The following is a 13,151-nucleotide window of genomic DNA, read 5'->3' as shown; positions in this document are numbered from 1 at the left end:
GAGAACAAAGCCCTCTATGCAGGGGAGACTCCCAATAATCAGGAGAATGTAGGGTACTAGGGTATGAAACTTTTATTTAATCAAGAGCACTAAGGTCATTCGACTATGTAGGAGGAGACTCCCAATCAAGCACGAGACAAAAAATTAGAAATTTCTCGTGGCTGATTTTGGATATTTCTATTTTCATTATGTGATTATTCATGAGTAAATGTGATGTAAATTTAGATACTTATAGTTTATGCATTGACAATTGACAATTTTATCATAATGTAATAAATTAGAATGTATCATATATGCTTTATGATTGCACATATTTCTTAAATGTTAAATGTCCTAATATATATATATATATATTTGCGTTTCCCCGTTTCCAAAATATGGGGAGGTCACATTTCGTATCGCTTCCCGTTTCGGAAACTCGTACCCGTTTCCCCGTTTCGTGCAACCTTGGAGCCTGCAAATGTAAACATTGAAATTTGAAAAGACTAAAATGAGTGCGTCTGTGTCATCTGAGTTCTGTTAAAGTAGGCACCTATGTGTCAGCTAAGAAGTTCTGTTAAAGTAGACAAATTGAAGCAACCAAAAAAACAAACCAATTTACTCATTATTCGAGGATCTTGGGCCTTGGTTTCTTGGCTGAGGTAGTTGACCTATCCTTATGGACAGAGAACATGTTGGACTCAATAAGTGTGATAACATGGTTCTCTAGATTGTTCATTCCAAGTTCCAAGTCTCTCATGCTATCAGCTGCATGCAGGGGTGTTTCAGACGACCTGCCTACCAGTTGACTGGAGCCTGCAATATTAGTCCTTTGCCATGATCCTTATCTATTGATAGTGCTTCAAATGCTATCTGGTCACACTGAAGATGAAGGATCTATTTCAGAATAACGTCTATAGCCTTCTCATTCTCCCTGCTTCTGTTGTTTTGTAGCTCCTTTTTTGCTCCTCATCTTTATGTCAAAATTAAAATTGGTTGAGCTGCTGTGAAAATCAGTTCTAAGCCCTGATTTTAACAATGAATAAGACTTTCATATGAAATGATGGAAGCATGTGGCAAAACTACGGAGTGCTTCTTGCAGTCATATTTGTATTACCATCCTAAGGAGAGTAATCATCATGAAATATCTTCTATAGCCTTCTCATCCTCGCTGCTTTTGTTGTTGAATGCTCTCTTTTCGCTCCTCATCTTTGTGTCAAAATCAAAATTGTTTGAGCTGTTGTGAAAATCAGTTCTCAGCCCAGATTTTAACAATGAATAAGACTTTAATAAGAAATGATGGTAGCATGTGCCATGTGGGAAAACTACTTAGTGCCTCTCACGATAAGATATGTAGGACCATCACAAGGGGAATAATCTGTTAATTTTTCTCATACCAGATCTGATTATTTTTACTTCAACAATTTATTAAAACCCTAGAAAATATTTATCTCAAATATTTCTGAATTTGTCGAAAAATAAATACACTGGTATATTAACTTAAAAATGCAACAAAAATAAAATTAAGAGAACAATCACCCACAACAACAAATTTACACCCGACACAATCTTCCTTCATTAAATTTCTCAAGAAAATTTTGGGTTAGACCCACAAAGAATACATAGAAAAAATATTGTTTATGGGCACCTGTAAACTCTTCCCCTCTAGGAAAAATGGCCTCAAAGAATTCGGCCTTTGGAAATCAAACCACCTGAAGCAAATCGGCCTTAGAGAATTAACTTGTCTCACCAGCAAATCAACCTTCCTTTCTCCCTGTCTTGTACAACCCCTACACACTAGAGAAATCGATTTCTCTGGATAATTTGGCCTCCTCCACAATTCGACCCTCTTCTTAGGCAACACGACCTCCCTCTTGCACTTCTCCTCACTTCTCTTCAGTTTAGTTGAGCCTCTCACTCTAGAGAAAATCGCCTCCTCTACAATTGTGTGTGTCTTCACCTCTCCCTTAGATTTATTTTATGATTTCAATAAGTCAAAATCCTCAACCCTAATCTCATGAGCATGACACCCCTAGTATGTTTTCCCCCTGAATTTTGTAATATAATGATACTTGACATTATAAAAGAGTATTTCTTATGTAATGGCCTGAAGAGGAAAGATAAACCCATGTGGGGTTAGCTAACACCTTTAATTAATTTTGTGGTGCAAATAATAAGAAAAAGAAGAGGAAGAGTCCAAGAGGAACATAGAAAGACACCCCGAAGAAATGATAAAAAGGCAATTGCACAACATTGTGGGGGTTGGACCTCTTCTTGGTGAAGCTCATGAGTAAAGTTGGAAAGAACTATGAGCTGAGGGAATGGGATTCCCTGAAAGAGAAAATTATGACCAAAAGAGCAAGAGGATAAAGAGGAAATGGGAATGAGTGTTTGCCAAGGATTGGTTGAGAAACCACTCAGGGTGCTAGCTAGGGTTGATAAACCACATGCAAAAGGGTGCTTGTTGAGAGAGATCTAATAAACCACCCAAGGTGCTTACTGTGGGCTGATAAACCACTCTTAGAGTGCTTGACACAACTAATAAACCACCCATTGTTGTGAATTCTGTTGTGCTTGACTAGTTGATAAACCACCCAATGTCATATGTATTTCCTATTCTTTGTGTATTGAAGATGGCTTCTTGCTAAATCTGTTGAAAAGAAATTCCCCTTAGATCATGGATCTGGCTTGGGGGTGATTGTTGTAAGTGATTCTGGCTACAATAGGTCTATGGTTGGGTGGAAAATTGAAGTCCCACCTTCAGTTTTCCCCTTTTCTATATTGTAAATAAAATGCTTTGAGCTAAGAGCAATGAAATTAAAGAATTTCCTAGTGGAAAATTGACATGTAGCGTTGAATAATGTTGCATTGCTGTGTAATGCTGGTGCATGAGCTTGTTGAATGTAATTCATGACTGCTTATGTTTCTTTTTATGAATTCTTGTCATGTATCAAAGGGTTAAATGCTTGAAGATTTCTATTTATTGTTTATGGAGTGCATTCTAGGTCTAGTGGCTTCGAATCACTGCATGGAATGTCTTCTTTCTTGTGTAGAAACGAGAGGCTGATTCACTGATTATTTTCATAAGGAACGGGTTATTCTTGTGTTCACTTTGAGCCTGCAGACTGTCTAAATGCCTGTGCATGTAAAAAAAAGACAACTCTGATAAAAAGAAACTTAAAGCCTAATATAAAACAATTTGCCATTAGGCCTTATTTTACAAATCGCAAGGTCAAGAGGCATAACCTTGTCCTCATATAAAAATATGTAACACACACACACACACACACACATGTATATTTCGCAGGTTGCCAGTTGCGAGGTGCTGAGGCAGTGGGAAAGCTCAGGAGGGATAACCCTAGTTTTATATAAATGAGTAAATGTGTGTGTGTGTGTATAATGTATATACCGCAATAAAGGTGTGATGGGTTTAGGTTGTGTAAAAGCTTAAAAAGGATAATGCAAGGCATATATAAATATATGTGCCTACGCACCTGTATAAGCCTTTTCATACAAGACTGAAGGTCAAGCCGAGTGTGGTTATGGAGGCCTGGGCAAAGGCTCTATCATGTAAACACATATAAAAACCATGTCTTAGACAAGCGCCCGAGAGTTAAAAATTGAAGTCCTAGAGGAGATATGGTGTAATGGGCTAGGGCAATTGAGTTTTTAGGCAATTGACTCTTTTTGTTCTATCACATTTATCAAAATTTAATTCATGATTGCTAATCTTCAATAATATAGTGCCAGGTAGAGCAATATATCATCTAATAAACACAATGTCCTCAAGCAAATAATACAACAATACCAACAAAATATCGTATTGTTCCTTTGTAGCAACAATTCAGAAATCAATCCAATACAATTTGTTCAAAAACTTCTCATAGTGTCATGAATAGACATATTGAGATTCAACACCCCTTTGTTGTTGTATAATGCCCTAACCCTAGTTCTTGATGGTCCAAATACAATCTTACACAAGGTAAAATACCTTGTCTACAACTACGAACTAGTATGATCCAATACCAGTCTATTCTACTATTGCTTCAGAGTCTGAATCTGTAGTGGAAATTTCAACTGTCTGCTACAGGTGCTCTATTCCACTGCCTGGAAGTTCAAGAAGTAGTTGACTTGGTGAGGCCGTGAATTGCTACAAATATATTAGGGATGTTGGACTTGTTACCATGTACTGTTGGTTCTAGAAACCTTATCAAATTGCAATAAGATTAGACGTTGTTTGCCCTTGTGGATCACAAAGGTGACACCCTTGAAGTCATAGGAGTAATTGGAGATATGACTGGAATTGGTATTGGAAATGCTTTGATTAAAACCACCTTGATTCTCTATCATGCTTAACCTTTGGATCTTCCGATTTGATCACAAAAGTATTCAAATTCGCTGGCTTCATGAACTCAAACTCGGTTCTGTTCAATAATGCGGGGCTCTCAGATCCACATTGTGCCCGATTTTGTCTTTCCTCGGCCTTCCATAGGCTCGGTTGCTTCAGGGACCACCCACTGCCCTTTCCAGACGTAAACCCTACTCCAGATCAAGGGTTTAGAGATCGTAGGATCTTCGCTTCTCTTTCAGAGATATCTCTATGTCAAAACGATTGCAATGGAAACAAAATACCTTGCTATTCTTACTGGCCCAAATCACAGATTCACAAATAAATTCGATGTCCTTCAATTGGTATCCCTGTGCCAGAACAAAAAGAAGAAAGAAAAAATAGGAAATGAGTCAATTACGGTGGAATCTTTCACCAACGAAATTGACAATGAAAAACGGGTCTTAAAACCCTCAAAGCCTCAGGCTCAAAAAGTAAAACAAAGATAATGATTCAGTTCCATGATGCTTCAAATGAATCCAATCCTCTTGAATTTATAGATTTCTTTGAGGGGATCTCCTTCCTTAATTGATTGAGTAAACTTTACTCCAAGCCCGAACTTGGGTTTCTTTGCCTAGCAGCCCCAAAACTTGCCCGGAATTGGAAATTTTTGGGGTTTTCCCCATATTGAGGACTGTAGCCTACAGGGATCGATAGGATATTTCATCCTTTTTGGCACTTAACTTTATGGGAACATTACAATCTCCCCTTCTCGACATTGCTTGTTCTCAAGCAATGACAAGTTCGTTGCGGCTCCTTCAACTCCTTCCTTTATAGCATGTTCCCTGGCTTTCTTAGTCATTTTGTTTCTTTCTCATCAACTTCCATATTTTCTTCAAACAAAGACAATATTTTCTTCGCTAGTTCATTGGCTTCTGCCTTCTTTCGTAGTTCAGGAACAAAACTACCTTGAGTTGTCTCTTTGCTAGTTACATGATTCATTTTTGTCCTTTAGCCTTGGCCTGTACAAGCCGTTTTTAAATTAACATCCGCCTCTAATGGATTTCTGATGTCCATTTCAAAAGGATTGTTTTTTCTGAATAGATTTTTGCTAGATGTGCCCTCAAAATCTGTTGTATTTTCCCATCCCACCCAATCAGGAGGCTTGGCAAAAGATACATTAATACTTCTTTCAACATTTTGAGGGAAGGTCAAATTATCGGATATATCAATCTTCTCCATCTTTGAAGTCAAATCAGAATTTATGGTGCTTTCTGTCTTGGCTTCTATATCTACACCATTTGAAGTGCCTTTTGGAGAAGTGGCTGTATTTTCCAACTTCCCATCATCCTTTAACACAATTTCATCATTACCGCTGCTGCTGTCACCACTATTAGTTGATGTTATTGTGTTGTTTGCTAAGAGCATGAATTCCTTCGTGAGCATGCTTGAATGCTTGTTCTCATAAAGCATACTTTCACATTGCAAACCATCCTTGTCTAGAACAAACACAAGCTTAGAGCTATCTAGCCTCAAAGCCCCTTTTTCAAACATGTTCTCCCTGCTATGTCTAGCAATTTTATGCAGATTATAAACACCTGCAACATTGTCTTGCCAGTCAAATAGTCCCTGTAGTTCTGGATAGCACTTTTCACCGCCATTAGTTTTACTGTAGTCAAAGATGCCATCTATAATTTTCTGTGCCTGTTGATAGGAAAGCTTGTAGCATGAACAAATTATTGTCCGCCCAATCCAGTGATCCACAACGTCCCCTGAAGGATGAATATCCCACATAACTGAGAAGGTTAGTCTATCAATTCCTGGGTTCAATGAGCACAGTTCTTCACAAAGAATGCGAGGCAATATCGGTAGCATACACTGGATAAGATAGATACTTGTAGAACAGTCTTGTGCCTCTCTATCCAACATAGTCTCGGGATGGACAAAGTAGGAAACATTTGCAATATGGACTCCCACTCTCATGACACCATTCCCTAGGTTTTTAATTGGCAATGCATCATCTAGATCCTTTGCATCTGGGGGATCAATTGAGAATATGTGGAAATTTCCCATATCTCTCCTCACTTTAAACTCCTCTATAGGTATTTTCCATGGAACCTCTGGTAGACAAGTCAGCACCTCAGATGGAGAAATAGCACTGTGAATTGCGTGCTCAAAAATTGCTGCAGTTTGTACTTTAATTTCTCCACCTTGTCCCAGATTATGCTTGACAAATGCAAGAGGAAGGTAACTCTCTGGTCTCCATACCTTATTTGAAGCAGCTACCAACTCGCTTTCTAGTGTGAGGTCACCTTTTTGCAACCGGTTCTTCAGCTTGCCTGGTAAAATGTTCACTGGGACAGTCATTTTTGGAAATCTGGAATCTGTAGGTACCAACTTGATAGAACTTCCCTCATTGTGTGATGTTGATCTTTTGCAACTACTCTCTGGCATTTTCTCACTTCTGGAGCATCCTCCCCTTGGTCCTTCCTTATATGCAAGCCACCTTTTAGCTTCAAGAAAACCAATTACTGCCTCACGACGTGAAGATTTCTTAATGATGCCTATCACTCCATCAGTGGGTTGTTTATTTGGTAGTGAGTTCACAGTCGAAGCAACAATTGCTAATGCCTCTGCCAGCTTATCTTGTTGGTCATAGTTACACCTAACTTCAGATGATTCACTGCTTGACAAATACTGCTCAACAGTTTGATATGAAGTAGCATCACATAATGTACTAGTTGTTGCTTCATTAGCATATGCACTCTTGTTAATACAGAAAGCAGTATGGTCAATATCTGACCCAGCATTTTGATCACTTGCATTTGAATTATTGTTCATTAGCAACTTGGGACAGTTAGTTTTTTCCGAACTATCTACCTTCGATTTGGCTTTTAAAGATTCCTTGCTTTCTAGAAATGTTGTTGGCAGCCCCAGAATCTGAATCATTTTTCTGCTTGTTTGAAGCACAATTCAGTTTGGCCCAAGGAGATACTGGGTCATGTTTATAATCAAGGTGTGTTCTATCCTTTCCCAACTCTGTGGAATCTTTCTGACCAGGATGCCCAACGCTATCTTTACTTGAGTACTTGTCAATCTTAGGGGCAACTTGTTCATCAATGTCTTTCACAGGATTTGTACCACATTCTCCATCAAAATGTTCATCCAAATCGATATCATTATCACATTCAAGGGGTGCACTAGCTGTGGCAGGTAAGGTTAGCATTCCATTTTCCAATTGATGGCTGGACAATCCGTCATTATCATTATCTATAGAATAGGATACTTCAGTTACCGGGCATATTGACTTCAAATATTCCCTGTCAATGGTAATACTGCTTAGTGTTGGCTGCAGAGCAGTTTGTCCATTTAATGATCTTTCTGAACTTGTAGTTTTAATACTCAGAGTTCAAGAAATCATCCACTAAATATCTCTCACCTTCATTCCTTTCCTTCTTTTTAGGGGGATACAACCACGTCCATGCTTTTGCCACTGCCTAAGTTTCTCTTTTACTGGACTTGTTTTTCCTGCAGCTAGCCAAAAAATTGTTCCATATACTTGCGTTCTATTGTGTGCTCTTAACATAAGGTCCAAGGGATTATTTATATGCTGAGGCCTTTTTTGTTAAAATTTTCTAATTCCTCAAGGGTCCTTTTGTTTCAAAATTGCAATCGATTAATGGTCTCAGCTTGCTGCTCTTCTAACTTCTGCCAAGATTTTGCTTCCTCCTCGCCCAAAATTGTTTCCCATGGCTCCATTTCAAAACACCCTCTAGGCTGGCAGGAGAGCCAGTTCTGATACCACTAGGGTTTCCAGGGCTAGGGCAAGGACAATTCTGCCCTAGGGGTTCCAGGCAATTGACCCTTTTTGTTCTATCACAGTAAATCAAAATTTAATTAACGATTGCTAATCTTTAGTAATACAGTACCAGACAAAGAAATATATCATCTGATAAACACAATGTCCTCAAGCAAATAATACAACAATATCAACAGAATATTGTATTGTTCCTTTGTAGCAACAATTCATAAATCAACCAGATACAATTTGTTCAAAAACTTCTCACAGTGTCATGAATCCACATATTGTGATTCAAAACCCCTTTGCTGCTGTATAATGCCCTAACCATAGTTCTTTATAGTCCGAATACAATCAGAGACAAGGTAAAATACCTTGTCTACAACTACGAACTAGTATGATCCAATACCAGTCTATTCTACTACTGCTTCAGAATCCGAATCTGCAGTTGAAATTTCAACTGTCTGCTACAGGTGCTCGGTTCCACTGTCGGGAAGGTCAAGAAGTAGTTGACTTGGTGAGTCCGTGATCAACCCTTTGAATTGCTACAAATCTGTTAGGTACGTCGGACTTGTTACCACGTACTGTTGGTTCCAGAAACCCTATCGAATTGCAATAAGATTTAGACTTCGGTTGCCCTTGCGGATCACAGAGGTGATGTCCTTGAAGTCCTAGGAGTAATCGAAGATCTGACTGGAGTTGGTATTGGAAATGCTTTGATGAAAACCACCCTGATTCTCTATCTTGCTTAAACCTTGGATCTTCTGATTTGATCACAGAAGAAGTATTCAAATTCGCTGGCTTCATGAACTCAAACTCGGTTCTGTTCAATAATGTGGGGCTCTCAGATCTACACTGTGCCAGGTCCTGTCTTTCCTCGACCTTCCACTGGCTCGACTGCTTCAACGACCACCCACTGCCATTTCCAGATATAAACCCTACTCCAGATCAAGGGTTTAGAGATCGTAGGATCTTCGCTGCTCTTTCAGAGATATCCCTGTGTCAAAGCAATTGCAATGGCAGCGAAATACCTTGCTATTCTTCCAGGCCCAGATCACAGATTCACAAATAAATGCGCTGTCCTTCAACTGGTATCCCTGTGCCAGAATAGAAAGAAGAAATAAAAAATAGGAAATGAGTCAACTAGGGTGGAATCTTTCACCACCAAATTTGATAATGAAAAAGGGGTCTTAAAACCCTTAGAGCCTCAGGCTCAAGAAAAACAAAGATAATGATTCAATTCCATGATGCTTCAAATGAATCCAATCCTCTTGAATTTATAGATTTCTTTGAGGGACTCTCCTTCCTTAATTGATTGAGTAAATTTCACTCCAAGTCCCAACTTGGGTTTCTTTGCCCAACAGCCCCAAAACTTGCCTAGAATTGGAAATTTTTGGGGTTTTCCCCTTTATCGAGGACTGTAGCCTATGGGGATTGATGGGCTATTTCGTCCTTTTTGGCACTTAATTTTGTAGGAACATTACATTTGGACCGTTGAAAGTCTTGAGAAGCCTTCGCCGTTAGATGGACCCCAAAAGTATTACCCTAGAGGTTTCAAGGGGAGGCTCTACTTGGAACTTTTGAGATTTAATTCTCAAGATGACATGGGTCGTGGGCCCGTTTGTTCGTAAGCCCTGCAATGGAGCAAAGATCCCAAATCTCTCCTATAGCATGTCAAATGACAAAGGGTTGGTGGTCGAGTGGGGACTGGACCACTTCACCCGATGTTTTGACACTGTGACGTCACCCTGACGATTTCGATCGAAGGCATCTTGACATTTTTGTAAGATGCCTTGAGGGGAAACGAGGAAACTCCCGATATTTTATCATAGGGACTACGTGGATCTTGTGGGCCTGTTGGAATCGAAGTCATTGCCAAGTGACACTTGCAAATCATAGAATGACCAATGGGAAAATGCTTGTTTGTGAGCAGACTTGTAATGAGGATGCTCCACGTAAATATGGTCTATTCTAGTAATGGTAAGAGGAAAAATCCCTGGGATTATGTGGCAGGAGTGGGCCCCTCCAATATGTTTGGGCAGAGAAGCCACACGGCATTGTAATATAGGCGTATGTGGATAGGGTACTTCACATCACCCCGACGATTTCAATCAAAGGTACCGACGATTTGTAAAGGGGACTTGAAGGGAAACTCCGGGAATTTTATCCCCGGAACGATGTGGTTTTGTGGGCTCGTTCATTGTTGACCCATGAGAATAGTTGACCGCCTCCGCTAAGTTGATGTGGTGGCACAATTGAGTGTAACCTCCATGTAACCCCGAAGGATTCTTCCCCAGTGGTTTCAAAGAGGGACTCTAAAGGAAATCCCTGAGATTATATTCATGGGATGAGGTGGAATAGGGGGCCCTCCCTTACATAATATATATATGTATGTATTGGATTGTGGATAAAAGGGGGTCCCGTGGGTATTGATCATCATGAACGGGTCAACAACTAACATGTGGGCTATGATTTGGATGCCATGTGGGCACCACGTGGAGGCTACATAGTATTGGATTGTGGATAAAAGGGGGTCCCGTGGGTATTGATCATCATGAACGGGTCAACAACTAACATGTGGGCTATGATTTGGATGCCACGTGGGCACCACGTGGAGGCTACATAGTTTCCATATGGTAGGCCAGAATGACTTGGCAGAAGATAGTTGACAAATATTTAAATGGATATATCTTTTGATCCGGGAATCGGATTAAGGTAAATTATATATCGTTGGAAAGATTTCGACGAGACGAACGTAATGATGCTATCCATTTTGAGTTTTGAAGGGTTTGAAAAGAATAAAAAAATTTTAGACCCCATTTCCATAACTAGAATCTTGGAGGTTGGGTCAGCTCAGTAACTGCCCTCTTTCTAACTACCCCTAGTAGGGACTAGGGGTAGTAGGGGGTATGTTACAAAGTGGTATCAGATCCTAGGTTCAAGCACTAGATGTGGAAAGGCTCACATGCATACTCTCGATAAATGCTTGATCTGCTAGATTTCCTTTCTGCTGATAGATGTGTGATGGCGTTGAAAGTGCAAATTGTTGAAATGTATGGTTTTATGGAACTATTGATGGAATATTATTTATATTCTAATTGAAATTTGGTGTTTTAGATCAATATAAATCAAGGTGGTGGATATATGTATCCTTTTGCTTTTCTTTTCTTGTTGACTAACATCTATGTGTATGTGAAAGCAGATTGACACGCGTCAATATACAATAAGAAAGAGAAACAATGAGCAACAGATTTGAACAATATGGTGGAAACAAAACCTAACAAGGCCCCAAATAAGAGGTAGTTGGGAAGATGAAAGAAGAGGACAATCTTGAATTGATGGACACTCTTAGAAGCCTATGAGCTGAGATATGAAGTTGCAAGGCAAATAACGAAAAGATTGTTACAGAGCAAGCACAAGTGAATGCCATATTAGTGCAGAGTTTGTCAGACTTGCAAAGACAATGACATTAGGAGATTGGTACCAACCATCAAGATAAGTATAAGTTTAAGGATAGTTCACTAGAGATCCAAAAGCATGAGTTTGACAACAAGAAGGCAGAAGGTAGCTAATCAAGAAAGAGGCATATACATGTAGAGGGAGGAACAATTCTGCTCAACACACCAAAAAGAGAATCAAGCAGCCCTGATAGATCATTAGACTGTGTAGACAAGAGATATTATTATCAAAGGAAGAGTAGGAGGATTCCCATGCTAGAAGAATTCAAGAAAGCAAAAGTTAAAACCCCCTAACCTTTGGTGGATAAGTAAACAAAGCAGAAGAGGCAAAGGCTTAGCTCTTGGGAATAAAGAAGTACTTTAGATTGCATGATTACATTGAGAACATGAAGGCTAGACTGTATTTAGCTTGAAGGGGAAAGCTGATATATGGTGGGAGGATTTCAAGAACATCAAAGGCACCAAAGAGGAGTTGACATGGATACAGTTTGAAAAGTACTTCCAAGCAAAGTACCTATTCAAGAAATATTATGAGAATAGAGCCAAGGAATTTTATGAACACAAAATGAGGTAGATGACTCCTGAGGAGTATATCGACAAATTTTTGGAACTACTAAGATATGTACCTTACATCAAGGATGAGAAGACTAAAATCCAGAGGTATGTTAGCGAGCTACCACAAGCATACCGAGATAGAATAGAATTCGATGAACTCAAGACTCTGGATGAGGTTATTCAGAAGACCAAGCATTGCTATGAACAATGTAAGCATAAGGCTGAGGTCCTAGCTAACTAGAAGAAGAAAGGCGAAGGAGGAGGGCAGAGAACCTCAAGATATAAGCAAGGAGGAAAGGGTGGAAAGTTTAATAACCTCACCAAAAGGGAACGTCAATAAAATTCCACAATCAACAGAAATATACCTTGGAAATTAGTTAATGAGCAAGGTGAAAGATCCAAGAAAGGGAGCATACAATGTTGAGAATGTGGAGAAAACCATCTGCGAAGAAATTGTCCTCTTTTACAAGACAATGTCAAAAGTTATATAACCTACACGAGGCAACAATTGTGAATGATGTGGCCCAAAGCATCCCCAGGACATACATTGCATTAGATAATAGGTAGACAGACCAACAAGTAGCAATCATTCAAATGGAAGCTGGCCACTGGGACAAAGTGATGGATAACATATATGGTTGAATCTTTCCTTGTAGAAATCGGGGGCATCACTATCGTAGTCAAATTAAATTTGCTGCCATTGGGATCATATGATGTTCTGATTGAATCTTTCCTTGTAGAAATCGGGGGCATCACTATTGTAGTCAAATTAAATTTGCTGCCATTGGGATCATATGATGTTCTGATAGGTATGGATTGGCTGGAAACCCACAGGGCAAAGGTGGATTGTTATAATAAAGTACTAGAGTGCCTCAACGATGAAGGCAACCCAATAACGCTGTAGAGTATTAAGAAGCCAATAACACTTAGAATGATTTCAGTGATGCAAGTAAAGCGCTATGGTAGAAAAGGGTGTGCCCTTTATGCCATCTAGATAACAAGAGGAGAAAGAGACCAACGCAAATCCCTTAGC

The 13,151-nt window shown here is 39.4% G+C and overlaps 2 protein-coding genes across 3 annotated transcripts in view; one reads left to right on the top strand and one right to left on the bottom strand.

The window, feature by feature from the left end:
• Positions 1-13,151, top strand: part of VHA-A (vacuolar ATP synthase subunit A) — a 125,749-nt gene that overhangs the window by 46,235 nt on the left and 66,363 nt on the right. The gene's annotated exons all lie outside the window — the stretch shown is intronic.
• On the bottom strand, positions 5,318-7,147 carry LOC149178257 (inactive exonuclease DIS3L2-like). The gene has a single exon (XM_089423879.1). The coding sequence runs from the start codon at positions 7,145-7,147 to the stop codon at positions 5,318-5,320; it is 1,830 nt and encodes a 609-aa protein (XP_089280005.1).

Source organism: Pinus tabuliformis, chromosome 4_1 (assembly GCF_031772625.1).
Source record: "Pinus tabuliformis cultivar Carrire ecotype Pingquan chromosome 4_1, CPIR1, whole genome shotgun sequence".
Lineage (NCBI taxonomy): Eukaryota > Viridiplantae > Streptophyta > Pinopsida > Pinales > Pinaceae > Pinus > Pinus tabuliformis.
Note: the sequence above shows the minus strand (reverse complement) of the source record. Positions and strands in the feature narration are given on the sequence as shown.

Bases quoted from the DNA above. Each gene is read 5' to 3' on its own strand.
- LOC149178257 (XM_089423879.1), bottom strand. From the start codon at position 7,147: ATGAACAATAATTCAAATGCAAGTGATCAAAATGCTGGGTCAGATATT.